Below are 14,747 nucleotides of genomic sequence, written 5' to 3' on the forward strand. Positions count from 1 at the left end.
TCTCCCGTTAATCTCTCCCATCACAAAATAACGTCTGTTATTAATAACGGGCTATAACTGGTTAAAACGGATAATGTAAAAATCCCATAGACTATAATGGGATTTTGTAACGGCAGATTTTCAGGGTTTTCATAAGAGAACAAATAACGGATTTTTAAAATGGATAAAGGTATAGTGTGAAAGGGGCCTAAATTACATCTATAAAATAAAATGTCACTATACTGCAACATTTTTTAAATAAAACATTCTAAATATATTAACAAAATAAATAATATAAAAACATTCCTTTGCATTTACAATATTGCTTGGTGTGAGTTTTCTACTGTAGGTAGTCAGAAAAGCAGACACATAAGCAAGGCTGAAGCTGGTGTACATTCCTGGAGCTTTTTAACCCCTTAAAGGGGTACTCCGCCCCTAGACATCTTATCCCCTATCCAGAGGATAGAGGATAAGATGTCAGATCGCTGCAGTCCCGTTGCTGGGGTCCCCGGGGATCGCTGCTGCAGCACCCCGCTATCATTACCGCGCAGAGCGAGATCGCTCTGCACGTAATGACGGGCAATACAGGGGCCGGAGCATTGTTACGTCACAGCTCCACCCCTCGTGATGTCACGGCCCGCCCCCGTCAATACAAGTCTATGGGAGGGGGCGTGGTGGTCGTCACACCCCCTGCCATAGACTTGCATTAAGGGGACGTGCCGTGATGTCATGAGGGGCGGAGCCATGACGTCACGCTGCTCCGGCCCGCCCCTGTATCGCCCGTCATTACGCACAGAGCGAACTCGCTCTGCGCATTAATGAGGGCGGGGTGCCACAGTGGCGATCCCCGGGGTCCCCAGCAGCGGGACCGCGGCGATCTAACATCTTATCCCCTATCCTTTGGATAGAGAATAAGATGCCAGGGGCGGAGTACCCCTTTAAGGACCAGAGCGTTTTTTGCACATCTGACCACTGTCACATTAAACATTAATAACTCTGGAATGCTTTTAGTTATCATTCTGATTCAGAGATTGTTTTTCGTGACATATTCTACTTTAACATGGTGGTAAATTTTTGTGGTAACTTGCATGCTTTCTTGGTGAAAAATCCCAAAATGTGATGAAAAATTACAAATAACATTTTTTTTTATTCACATATACAATATGTCTACTTTATGTTTGCATCATAAAATTGACGTGTTTTTACTTTTGGAAGACACCAGAGGGCTTCAAAGTTCAGCAGCAATTTTCCAATTTTTCACAAAATTTTCAAACTCACTATTTTTCAGGGACCAGTTCAGGTTTGAAGTGGATTTGAAGGGTCTTCATATTAGAAATACCCCACAAATGACCCCATTATAAAAACTGCACCCCCCAAAGTATTCAAAATGACATTCAGTCAGCGTTTTAACCCTTTAGGTGTTTCACAGGAATAGCAGCAAAGTGAAAGAGAAAATTCACAATCCATTTTTTACACTTGCATTTTCTTGTAGACCCAATTTTTGAATTTTTACAAGGGGTAAAAGGAAAAAAAATTATATTTCTATTTGTAGACCAATTGCTCTCGAGTAAGCACATACCTCATATGTCTATGTAAATTGTTCGGCGGGCGCAGTAGAGGGCTCAGAAGCGAAGGAGCGACAAGGGGATTTTGGAGAGAACGTTTTTCTGAAATGGTTTTTGGGGGGCCCCTATGGTGCCAGGACAGCAAAAAAAAAAAAAAAAAAAAAACACATGGCATACCATTTTGGAAACTAGACCCCTTGAGGAACGTAACAAGGGATAAAGTGAGCCTCAATACCCCACAGGTGTTTCACGACTTTGCATATGTAAAAAATATTTTTTTTTTTTTACTAAAAATGTGTGTTTCCCCCCAAGTTTCAAATTTTTGCAAGGGTTAACAGCAGAAAATACCCCCCAAAATTTGTAACCCCATCTCTTCTGAGTATGCAGGTACCACATAAGTTGACCTGAAGTGCACTACGGGCGAACTACAATGCTCAGAAGAGAAGGAGCCCCTAGGGTGCCAGGACAGCAAAAAAAAAAAAAAAAAAAACACATGGCATACCATTTTGGAAACTAGACCCCTTGAGGAACGTAACAAGGGGTACAGTGAGAATTTACTCCCCACTGGTGTCTGTCAGATCTTTGGAACAGTGGGCTGTACAAAATTTTTCATTTTCACAGACCACTGTTCCAAAGATCTGTCAGACACCAGTGGGGTGTAAATTCTCACTGCACCTCTCATTAGATTCCGTGAAGGGGTGTAGTTTCCAAAATGGGGTCACATGTGTTTTTTTTTTTGCCTTGGTCAAAACCGCTGTAACAATCAGCCACCCCTGTGCAAATCACCTCAAATGTACATGGTGCACTCTCCCTTCTGGGCCTTGTAGTGCGCCCGCAGAGCACTTTGCGCCCACATATGGGGTATCTCCGTACTCAGGAGAAATTGCGTTACAAATTTTGGGGGGCTTTTTTTCCCCCTTTTACCTCTTGTGAAAATGTAAAGTATGGGGCAACACCAGCATATTAGTGTAAAAAAAATTTTTTACACTAACATTCTGGTGTAGACCCCAACATGTCCTTTTCATAAAGGGTTAAAGGAGAAATAGCCCCCCAAACCTTGTAACGCAATTTCTCCCGAGTACGGCGATACCCCATATGTGGCCCTAAACGGTTGCCTTGAAATACAACAGGGCTCCAAAGTGAGAGCGCCATGCGCATTTGAGGCCTAAATTAGGGATTTGAATAGGGGTGGACATTGGGAATCACTGGCGTAGAATACCCCTAACAGGGTGCCTCCAGCTGTTGCTAAACTCCCAGCATGCGTTGACAGTCAATGGCTGTCCGGCAATACTGGCAGTTGCTGTTTTGCAACAGCTGGAGGCTCCGCTTTGGAAACAGTGGCGTACCGGACGTTCTTATTGGGGGGGGGGGGGGGGGGGGAGGGTACTGTGTAGGGGTATGTGTATATGTAGTGTTTTTAACTTATATTTTATTTTATTTTGTGGTAGTGTAGTGTTTTTAGGGTACAGTCACATGGGCAGAGGATTACAGCGAGTTTCCCAGCGCAAAATTTGCTGCATCTCAAACTTGCAGCGAGAAACCCACTGTAAAACCCTCGCCCGTGTGAAGGTACCCTGTACATTCACAGGGGGGGGGCGCACCAGCTGTTGCAAAACCACAACTCCCAGCATGCATGGTCTGTTAGTGCATGCTGGGAGTTCTAGTTTTGCAACAGCTGGAGGCACACAGGTTAGGAAACAGAGTTGGAAACAGACAATGTTTCCCAACCAGTGTGTCTCCAGTTGTTGCAAAACTACAACTCCCAGCATGCCCAGACAGCTGAAGGGCATGCTGGGAGTTGTAGTTTTGCAATATCTGGAGGGCCCCAGTTTGGAGACCATTGTATAATGGTCTCCAAACTGTGTTCTTCCAGCTGTTGCAAAACTACAACTCTCAACATGCACTGACTGTCCAGGCATGCTGGGAGTTGTAGTTCGGAAACATCTGAAGGGCCAGATGTTGCTGAACTACAACTCCCAGCATGCCTGGACAGTCAGTGCATGGTGGAAGTTGTAGTTTTGCAACAGCTGGAAGAGCACAGATTGGAGACCATTATACAATGGTCTCCAAACTGGGACCCTCCAGATGTTGCAAAAACAACAACTCCCAGCATGCCCAGACAGCCAAAGGCTGCCTGGGCATGCTGGGAGTTGTAGTTTTCAGACTCCTAGAAGCAGCAGTGAAGATCTTCACTTGTGCCTCTGAGGACCATGTACTTACCTGCCAGTCCTGTCGCTGCTCCTCCACGTGGCCGGTCCCGCCGCTGCTCCAGGTAAGGCCGCAGGTCCCCGCGAGCCACCGCAGCCATCTTCCCCCGTTCTGCCCGACTTCCAGGGGCGGGCAGTGCGGGAGATCTGAACTTTCACCCCAGGCCACTGTGATTGGTCCAGAGGGACCAATCACAGTGATCGCTGACCAGGACCATCAATGGATGGTCCTAGGGGGTGAAGCAGAAGTTGTCTCCTGCTGGAAACAGCGGGACTTCTGCTGGTTAACCCGTGCGATGCTGCGCATCGTCGGGTTAACTGAATGTCATTTATAAACGTCGGGATGCGCGAACAACCCAGCGTTTATATATGACATTCTGTGGGAAGGGGTTAATCAGATGCACCTAGATCTGCAACAGTCGCAGTTGACAGATCAGGGTGCACTGCAAAGTGAAAAACCGTCTATGTAAGCAAGATGAAATTTTCAGTGGAGGGATGTAAACAAATGGAAAGTTGCAGACAAGTTGCGCCAAATATATGGGAAAATAAGCTCTACAGTCTTTGATAAATCTTTGTCATTGTCTTTAAAATAAAACCATAGGTAGAACAGGATAAACAGATAAAATCCCTAGATCTACCCTAGATACAACCCTGGGAGGAAGAACTCAAATCTAACTGGTTCCTGACATAACAGCTTAGGCAACGTTCACAATGTACCAGCGCAGCTGGATGGAGTTTTAGGGTAGAGTCACACACACTGCATCTGCAGAGTATTTGAAGATGTGAATGCGCTGCCGGCAGTCACAGAGCGCAGCTCCCTGCTGCGGCCGGGTAGATGTGTGTCAGTTTGTGACTTCCAGTGGGAAATCCACAACTACGAGCGGACACACAGAGCTACAGGGAGGATGAAGCTCGCTCTGCCGTTACTCTGTGCAGGCGGCTCATTCGCGGTGTCAAATATATTCTGTGGATGCACTGTGTGTAACCCTACCCTTAGAAGGAGCAAATCACACAATGCATGGGTTTGAGGTCATACTGCATATTTTCAAATAGCCTAAGGGTATTCAGTAGTGACCTACAGGGCAGTGTCCAGTCTTAAATAATTTAACATAAAAAGACAAGATTATTTATTAATAATTAAATGTATGGGAAATACCTTTTAAGACTTTGCAAAAAAAAATTCACCTTTAAATAATTTTGAAAATAGGAAAGGAAACTGATAATGGAGAGGACACAACACTGACACTCTGGGATAAGGCATAACTCTACTGCTTTATAGCAGAAGGCCTATCAGGAGAAGTGGTAGTCCAGTTGTGTTTACCTGACATACATCTTTTACACTGAAGTTTTAGGTTTTAAAATATACCTGTCACTTAGAAAAGCTATTAACATGTCACAGGGACATGTCAAAAGTCTTGATCACTCTGGGTCTTGGTGCCGAGTCTCATACCAATCAGTAGAAAGAGACCAGAGAAGTGCACAGCATTGCCATACGATTGCAGGCTCAGCGGGGATAATCATCAAGACATGTGTAGAGTAAGAATGGTGCAGTTGCCCATAGCAACCAGATTCCTTTCATTTTTATCAAGGCGTCTGAAAAATTAAATAAGCTATCTGATTGGTTGCTATGGGCAACTGGTCACCTTTTCCTCTGCACATGTTTTGATAATCCCCCCCCATAGAGATCTTTGTCTTGTTGCTCCATAGACATCTACTGGAGCAGCGACACAAAGATTTGCCTGAATCAGGATGGGTCTCTGCACAGAGACCCAGACCAAATCAAAACCTCTGACATGTCAAAAGTTTTTCTATGTGACAACAGGTAATAAAAATTAAGTAAATAAATAAAAAATATATGTACCTTCGGCACCTTATCACTGCATTCATGCTTATTAGCCCCAGGCTGACTGGATTGTGCTGGAGGGCAGTGAAGACCTTCTGTCCTGCCTTTTACTGAATGCTCAGGAGTGCGACCTTCTGTGATCAGTAGAGCCAGGTACACCAGGAAATCCTCCGCTTCATATTCAAAGAACTCATCCAACGAGTCTACAAGAAAGCACAATATATACAGTTAACTCAGGATCAAAAGCTGCTAAACCGACAAAGCAGGACTTTTCCATTCACATTTTACTATCATGAACACATACCCTGAACTGCCAGAAACATTCTCCAATTTATTCCTGGCACAACTACTGTAAGTGAATGTCAGGAACATCTGGTATTACTTCACCTATACCTAGCAGGGCTAAAGATCTACTAATTAAAATCTATTACCATGTTAAAAAAGGAGTTTTATAAATTGACATCAAGCGAGAAGAAAATGTCACAAGTTCTCGAGATAAGATTTGCCCCATTCCATTTGGTTACCTGGTTTATAAAGTGGTACTCCGCTGCTCAGTGTTTGGAACAAACCGTACCGAACGCTGGAGCAGGCGCTGGGAGCTTGTGACGTCATATCCCCGCCCTCTCATGATGTCACACCCCTTCCCATAGACTTGCAGGGCTATTACGTCACGAGCTCTTGGCGCCTGCTCCAGCGTTCGGAACAGTTTGTTCCAAACGCTGAGCAGCGGAGTACCACTTTAACCAGCCCACACAGCAGAAATAATATGTCAGTGTTGTGGTCTGATCCCTTACAGTATACTCAATCCACAGCTGTTAAGGGAAGTAAGCAACACTAGGTACGTGTCTATTAGGACTATTTTGTGTCAAATGGTGATACAAAGTAAACGCATTGTCCTTTATGTCACATTATGGCAAGATCAATTCTTATTGCAACATCTATCTTTGATCTGGAGTGTTCCCAAGTTTAGTGACTGATATCGATGTTTGCGAAGCGTTAACAACATTTGTTTTTCAAAATGTTTTTTCATATACAAGCACCAAAGCTGGCTCCGAGACAACACAGGCTTTTCCTTGCACCATCTGGATACACATCCCCCACTGCCTTTTCTGGCATCATAGTCTTAAAGTGTGAAAATAAATAATCTAAAAAAAAAAAAAAAGGCTCACATTTTCCAATATTTTCACAGAAGAGAAATGCTTTCATGTTACACCGATATGGGATTTCTGTAAAGGTTCCTACTGCAGGTGTCCCTTCTTGCAGCTGGCACTAGATGCCTCATATACCCACTTCAACCATATGGGCCAGCTAGGAGTCCCTTTATCCAAAGCTGCGACCTGCTAGCTACAGTCTCCTTCACCAATGCCAGCATGGCAGATTAAGGCCGCACATTCCACAAATCCTTAACAATGTGACGTTACACAACTGTATGTCCATTTAAAAGTATATAGCAGGAAGGGAGTTCGGAAATCTAATTAAATTAAAAAAATACATACAAAATAATATATACATACAGTGATCCCTCAACTTACAATGGCCTCAACATACAATAGTCTCAACATACAGTGGTCTTTTCTGGACCATTGTAAGTTAAAACCAGACTCAACATACAATGTACAGACAGTCCAGATCTGTGAAACGTGTCAATGGCTGGAAGAACTGACCAATCAGAATAGACAATAAGTGGTAAAACCCCTGTATTACTGAAATGCCTGCACTGACTGGTGTCTGGTATCGCCCCCTACAGTACAGGGAGGTATTACATGTTCTGTACACTTTACCTGTATCAGGGATAGCTGCTCCTTTGGACACCAGGTGAGGGCGGCTCCATGTTACTTTTTTAGGACAGTGGCCCTCATTTACTTAGAAAATCGGGTTGTAAGTCTATGCTGCTTTCTTACCCGACTGCTTTTTTCCCCTGGTATTTATTATTATGTCGCATCCTGTTTGTCGCACGTGGGTTTTGTAGGTTTTGGTTTCCAACTCCTCTGAGTTGTTGGGAAAAAATCCACAACAATTCAACAAATTCGGGTTGGAAACCTTTATAAATACGTGGGAAAGCTCAGAAATGTTGGGTTACGCCCCTTTTTCGGGTTTGGGAGAATCCACATCGGGTCCGTGGGGAAAAAATGTTGCATCGTGTCGCAGACTGGCGCACTATGTCTGCGACATGTCGCAGACAAAGATGCGCCAAAAAAAAAAAAAAAAAAACGACAAAAGAGGTCGGGTTTAGAATAGTAAATGAGGGCCATTATGTGTACTGGACAGGACCCTGAAGAAGCTCCTGTCCTCTACATAGACCAGTGTTTCCCAACTAAGGGTCCTCCAGCTGTTGCAAAACTACAACTCCCAGCATGCCCGGACAGCCTTTGGCTGTCCGGGCATGCTGGGAGTTGTAGTTTTGCAACAGCTGGGGGCTCCCTGCTTGGGAAACACTGACATAGACCGTGATTTACAGCTCCCAGCAGATCTTTATTACTTTTATAAGGATTTGCTTTATAAGGATTTTCTTTATCTATATTAGTTATCTACTTATTTTTCTTTAATCCTCACGTTTTCCTATTTTTTGGATGACATTTTGGTGGCTTCAGAACCAATTACCAGGTTTCCAGGAGTTCTGGTCTCAACATACAATGGTTTCAACATAGAATGATCGTCCTGGAACCAATTAATATAGTAACTTGAGGGACCACTGTACTGCCTATTTAATCGTTTTTTCTATTCACATTAAAAAGCTCTACTTAGGCTACGTTCACACAGTATATTTTTACTTGTCTCTCCTGACGATAGACAGATGCACATAGGAAAAAGCCGAAAACCTCCAATGAAGGGTTAATGTTTCTTCTACGCTTGTAAATGTTATGCATACTGAAACACTGGTGTGGAATCATTTGTTTCTTTATGAAGAAGAAGAATTCATAAGAAAAGGACAAAGATCTCATTGTACTAGTTCCAGTCAGAGCCCATACAGTAAGTACCACCAGCTGGCAGGACTGCTCACACATTACCCACACTCACTGCTTTGTTTACGTTTATGACAGCATTTCTATAAAGGTTTAATAGATTGCCATGAATGTCAAATCCCCAATTACAGCAAAGATTATGGGAGGAATAATAGCGCAGTAATAGAAGTGAAGAGCACGCCATAAAACTGACACATGATGGCATCACTCATCCTACACAGAACATCAGTCATATTTACTGGGGGGACTGGGAGGCAGCTTTCTGTATGCAGTGTGGTGGGGATATGTGTCACAATATTACAACTACACTAAGGATTAATGCTTCATAACCATCTGGAGGCCAAGAACTCGAAGAGACAACTATTGTTTGGAATATGGAAGTGGCCTTATGTGTCAGTGTAATGCAAAATAGTATGGGTGTCCTGAAAACTGCTTTAAAAAAAAAAAAATAAAAAAAAAAAAAATAAAATAAAAAAAAAAAAAGGTACTCCCCTGGAATTTTTTTATTTTATTTTTTTAAATCAACTGGTGCCAGAAAGTTAAAACAGATTTGTAAATTACTTCTATTTAAAAATCTTAATCCTTCCAGTACATATCAGCTGCTATATGCTCCACAGGAAGTTTTTTATTTTTTTATTTATTTTCTGTCTAACCACAGTGCTCTCTGCTGACACCTCTGTCCATGTCAGGAACTGTCGAGAGCAGGAGAGGTTTGCTATGGGGATTTACTCCTGCTCCGGACAGCTCCTGACTAGGACAGAGGTGTCAGCAGAAAGTACTGTGGTCAGACAGAAAGGAAAATTAAAAAGAAAAGAACTTCCTCTGGAACACACAGCAGCTGATAAGTACTGGAAGGACTACATTTTTAAATAGAAGTAATTTACAAATCTGTTTACATTTCTGGCACCAGTTGATTTAAAAATTTTCTTTTAATAATTAATAATAATAAATAATATAAAAAAAGCTTTCCAACGGAGTCCCCCTTCAAGATAGGGGGAGAGAGAGAAAGAGAGAAAGAAAGAGAGAAAGAAAGAGAGAAAGAAAGAGAGAAAGAAAGAGAGAAAGAAAGAGAGAAAGAAAGAGAGAAAGAAAGAGAGAGAGAAAGAGAGAGAGAAAGAGAGAGAGAAAGAGAGAAAGAGAGAAAGAGAGAGATCAAGCAAGATCATGTGATACAGGTATCAATTAAATTACAGCATCATTAGTACAAATATATAAAATCCAAAGCATGTAATACAAAAGTGAAGCATATCATTGCGCTGTTACAAGGTGTCTCTGTGCTACAGGGGTGAATAAAGTGTCCCCACAGTATGTAAACTAATTATAATCAACAAAATATACATAATCATAACAGCTGAAAATATGTAATTAACTTACAGGGCGAGAAAGAACCACTATATATTTTTATATATACACACAGCTATAGAGGCAGAAAGGAAACTGCTGCTTAAATTAGGCTTTTATGTTCAACATCTTAAAAAAATTTAGATGATTTTTTCTAATTTTCCAATTTAATATCTATATTTTAAATTAAGCCTGGAATCTTACAGTTTATTATTCCAACCACTAGGTTCAACACTAAGTTGATCCTTCCGGTTCAGTACAGATCACTTTCCAGCAGTGCCTTCTTATCATAGACAGAAGTACATTGAAAGGTGACACCAGTATAATGATAAAACAATAGATGTTCACAGCTCAGCCTCCCCATGGAAAGGTCACAGGCCATGCCTGAAACCTTTCCCATCCATAGGACAGCTGCAGTCTATTTTCACTTATGTCCTTGCTGTTAAGAATATCTCTAAATGCTGTTGAAAACAGCTCAGATGAAATGGCTGCTCCCATGGATAACTGCTAAGACTAAGCTCTTATATGATAAGCCATAGTGTCTGAGTTGTGGGTCAGCGCTTTAGGTGTTAAAGAGCAGCAGACATCAGATGAACAATGCGCGCCCTCTTGTTCCTCATTGTGTCTGCTTCATCCCATCTCCTATCCACTAACGCCCCCCCCCCGAATTGTGCTCTCCCGGAGGGGAATAGCAGCTTTAATACCCCGATCTCGCAGTGTAGAGAAGCAGAGGTAAGAGGCTTCTGTATGGGGACACCTCAAAACCAAGGGGAAGCCTGCAGAATTTTTGGGGAAATCTCCTTTAAAAGACCATCTCCACCTCTAGTCATCACCTGAGGCTGGTGGGGCCCAACCTGGTATAAAAGGGGCCACAGACAAGTTGGTAAGAGCAGCTTCACAGTGATGTCACATGACCATGTCTTCCAGTCAACAGGAAGAACTTTTTGCAGGGGAGGTTTTTTTTTTTTTTTTTATGGTTATGGATAAGAGGGATCCCCACATTATAGAGATGTTATGTCATCCTGGCATAGAGAAAACCTGACATAATTGACTCATAGATCATGGTGTGATGTTATGCGGAGCATATGACATTTGTCAAGTCCTGCTGCTATAGGTAGTACATGTGCTGTTGTACAGTTATTACTCAGAAAACCTAGTAAATTACTAGAAATGCTCTTCTACTGTCCTATGGTACAAGCAATGTGTGCTTAGTGTGAGCAAAGTAATTCCAGGCACCAAAGCCTAAAAGAACAGCATGTCATCCCTATAAAGACAGGGTCCTGGAGAACACACACAAGGATGAGCCATGATACAGTCACATAAGCTGCTTTGCATTACTGTAACAATAAATCCTAATAATAATAATAATAATAATAATAATAATAATAATAAATGCTTTAGCCGACCATTACATCAGTCATGCCGTATTCACAATCGCTACTGTCTAATGTAAATGCAAATAAAGTTTTATTTGCACAGGGAAGTGGGATATAGGGATTTACAACCCAATTCATATGGGTCAAGGAATAAAAACAGGGAGAGCACCAAGTGACCCCTTCGGTTACAATATCATGTATCAGCAGAGTCACTTGTAGGATATTGCTTGTGACTTTCCCATAAATAGCAGAATAGGTGACAATTGTGTAGAACGTGCAGCTGATGTCATCCATTACTCAGGGGCTGTATACATAGACCACATTCATTTGTCTACAGGGCTTTGTTTCAGGCTTCAGATATAAACATATTTTCACTACACAGCTCTTTCAGTGCATCTTGTATAGAGACATTATTACATATGGCTCAGCAAATGGCAAGTGTCTTGTCTACAATGATAACAGTGATGACATAACATGGGCTATACTATAAATAACCATTGAGTACAATCCTGTACACACTTGTTTAACCCATCTGACACCCCAGGGGGCTACTATACATTTGCAGAGCTGTCAGTGGGTTAACTCTTTCGGCACTGTCACAACAACAGATGGCTAGATCTACTGTAGGGACATTCACTTGTAGAGATGAGCGAACTTACAGTAAATTCGATTCGTCACGAACTTCTCGGCTCGGCAGTTGATGACTTATCCTGCATAAATTAGTTCAGCTTTCAGGTGCTCCTGTGGGCTGGAAAAGGTGGATACAGTCCTAGGAGACTCTTTCCTGAAAGCTGAACTCATTTATGCAGGATAAGTCATCAACTGCCGAGCAGTTTGTGACGAATCGAATTTACTGTAAGTTCGCTCATCTCTATTCACTTCAGCAGGTTCAGGCTGAAAATTGTTCTTTCTATTTTACAAATCTACCAGATTGACAGCTAGAGGTAAGTAGATGTCCTGTGGAAAGCAGAATAAAGTCACATTGAAAAACCTGTCACACAAGCCTGAAGAAAACCCTTAGGCTAGGTTCACACTACGGAATTTCCATCAGCAATTTCGCTTTGAAATTGCAGGCAGAAATTCCGCTTGCTAAAATGTATAGTGTAGTGAATGGTTTTCCCTTCACAAATTCACACTGCGGAATTTGTGAACGGAAAATCCGCTTGGAAATTTCCGCCTGAAGAATGGCGTTGCTCTTTCTTCAGGCGGAAATACTCGCGGAACACAATGCAGTCTATTGGAGACTCACTGATTCAGTCGGCGCTGACCGAATCTCTGGGCGGAAATTTCGCCGTTGGCTGTCCGGGCATGCTGGGAGTTGTAGATTTGCAACAGCTGGAGGCACGCTAATCAGGAAACACTAGCCAACTGGCTGCACATGCATAGTGTAGACACTCCCTGTATGCAAAGCCCATTGCTATTGATTATGGAGTAGGGCCATAACCGCACAGTTCTATAAACAGAATGGTAAGCTAGCTAGGGTGGAGATATAGGGGTGCAGAGGTTTAGGATGTACCCATTCTAGTTTGCTAAAAAGTGTCCATAGCTGACAAGTGATAGTGGAATGAGGGACGAGGTGTTGTGTTACATATCTTGCTGCATGGTCCAAAAAGCTTTAAAGCCATGCATCTGGGTTGTGGGGTTACAATACATTTACACAATGAGGGACATTTATCAAAACCTGTTTGGAAGAAAAGTTTACCAGTTGCCCATAGCAACCAGATTCCTTCTTTTATTTTACAGAGGCCCTTTTTTAAAATAAAAAAAGTGATCTAATTGGTTGCCATATCCCTCACATGGGTCTCCGGCATCAAAGTGCAGTAATAGCGGTCTTTTATTCCCCAGATGCATTCACATTAAATACTTCTGTTGTCTGTAGATTTAAAAATAACAATAATAAAAAAGGGGCTAATGTTCTCCATAGATTAATTAAATAAAAAAAAAGTGTGTGTGTGTTTGGGGGGGGGGGGGAAGGTGACACACACACACCCATATCGGGGTTTCTGCGGCAGAAACATCAGCTGAGGAAATTAAGTTGTGAGCACAGTGCAGCAGAATCCCATTGAAATCCATATACAGAAATTGTGCTGTGTGAACATAGACTTATAGTAGAGGGGGATTATCCGGTACCCACATGCTCCAAAGGCTGTCCAGGCTTGCTCAGAGTGGTCATTTTACAACAGCTGGAGGCGCACTGGTTGGGATACACTGCCACTATTATAGTTATGCCCCTTGGTCTTAGGTTCTCTTTAAACGCATGTGGTCTCTATGAAGTTTGTCGCCAAATGTCTTGTCTAACTTTTTTGTTTTCCTATTCCCTTGTATCATTTAATTTTTCCTATTTGTTGGCTCGACCTTCTGTGTCATCCTTTTTATGTTGCTGTTGTAAAGTTTGAAAAATCTGTTTAATAAAATAAACATATATATATATATAAAAAACGCATGTTGCTTACTGGGACAATATCTCAGTGCTGCAAGAGTAACACGGATGTTCCCATAGAGGCACACTTCAACCCAGCCATCCCTAGAAGCATAAGGACTATTTACAGATATCACTGACAGTATGGTAGTGATCCATAAAAATTATAATGATAATATAGGTGGTGTTGGCAGATAAGAACCAGTTGGCCCATCTAGTCTGCCCAATATCCCAAATACTATGAAAAGTCCCTGGCCCTCTCTCATATAAAGGATAGCCATGTAGTGTGTATAATATATATATATATATATATATATTATATATATATATATATATATACACATATACACACACACACACACACACCTCATCCATGCTTTAAACTCCTTCACTGTATTTTCAGCGACCACTTCTGCAGGAAGGCTATTCCATGCATCCACTACTCTCTCAGTAAAGTAATACTTCCTGATATTCCTGCACAAACTTTTGCCCCTCTAGTAAAAAACTATTGCCTCGTGTTAGTTTTTCTTCCTTTAAATGGGCACTGTTACCAACTTTATTTTTTGATATGTTGGGGGGGAGTGAACGGGCTAGCAAAAAAAAAAATAAGTAAAAAAAATAAAAAAAAAAATAGGATGGTGGGAGCTACCCTTTAAATATATTTTCCTCCTTTACAGTTTTGATTCTCTATTTATTTAAAAAGATTATTAAAAATAAATAATTCCATTATTTAAATAATTTCATTATTAGTGGCACCATGCTCCGCGGCACTATAATATATTATATATAAATATATATATATATATATATATATATATATATATATATATATATATATATATATATATATATATATATATATATATATATATATATATATTCCCACTGGTCCCTGTTCCCATTGGGGCTCACAATCTAAATACCAAATTCTACTATTAGTATGTTTTAGAGTAAGTGGCCACTTAGTGACTAAATTATAAGCCATCTTGCACTTTATTAGATATCTTGATTGACCATATCAAGAAGTTGGAGTATCATTAATCCCCATACATGT

General features: G+C 41.5%; 1 protein-coding gene across 3 annotated transcripts in view; it reads right to left on the reverse strand.

The window, feature by feature from the left end:
• ATOSA (atos homolog A) overlaps positions 1 to 14,747 on the reverse strand; it is a 66,492-nt gene that overhangs the window by 30,283 nt on the left and 21,462 nt on the right. For all 3 annotated transcript variants that reach the window (XM_056572339.1, XM_056572337.1, XM_056572336.1), the window contains exon 2: positions 5,613 to 5,797. In XM_056572339.1, the coding sequence (XP_056428314.1) occupies positions 5,613 to 5,797 (185 nt within the window). The remainder of the gene's footprint in view (positions 1 to 5,612; positions 5,798 to 14,747) is intronic.

The sequence above is a fragment of the Hyla sarda genome, chromosome 4 (genome assembly GCF_029499605.1).
Source record: "Hyla sarda isolate aHylSar1 chromosome 4, aHylSar1.hap1, whole genome shotgun sequence".
NCBI classification, from domain to species: domain Eukaryota; kingdom Metazoa; phylum Chordata; class Amphibia; order Anura; family Hylidae; genus Hyla; species Hyla sarda.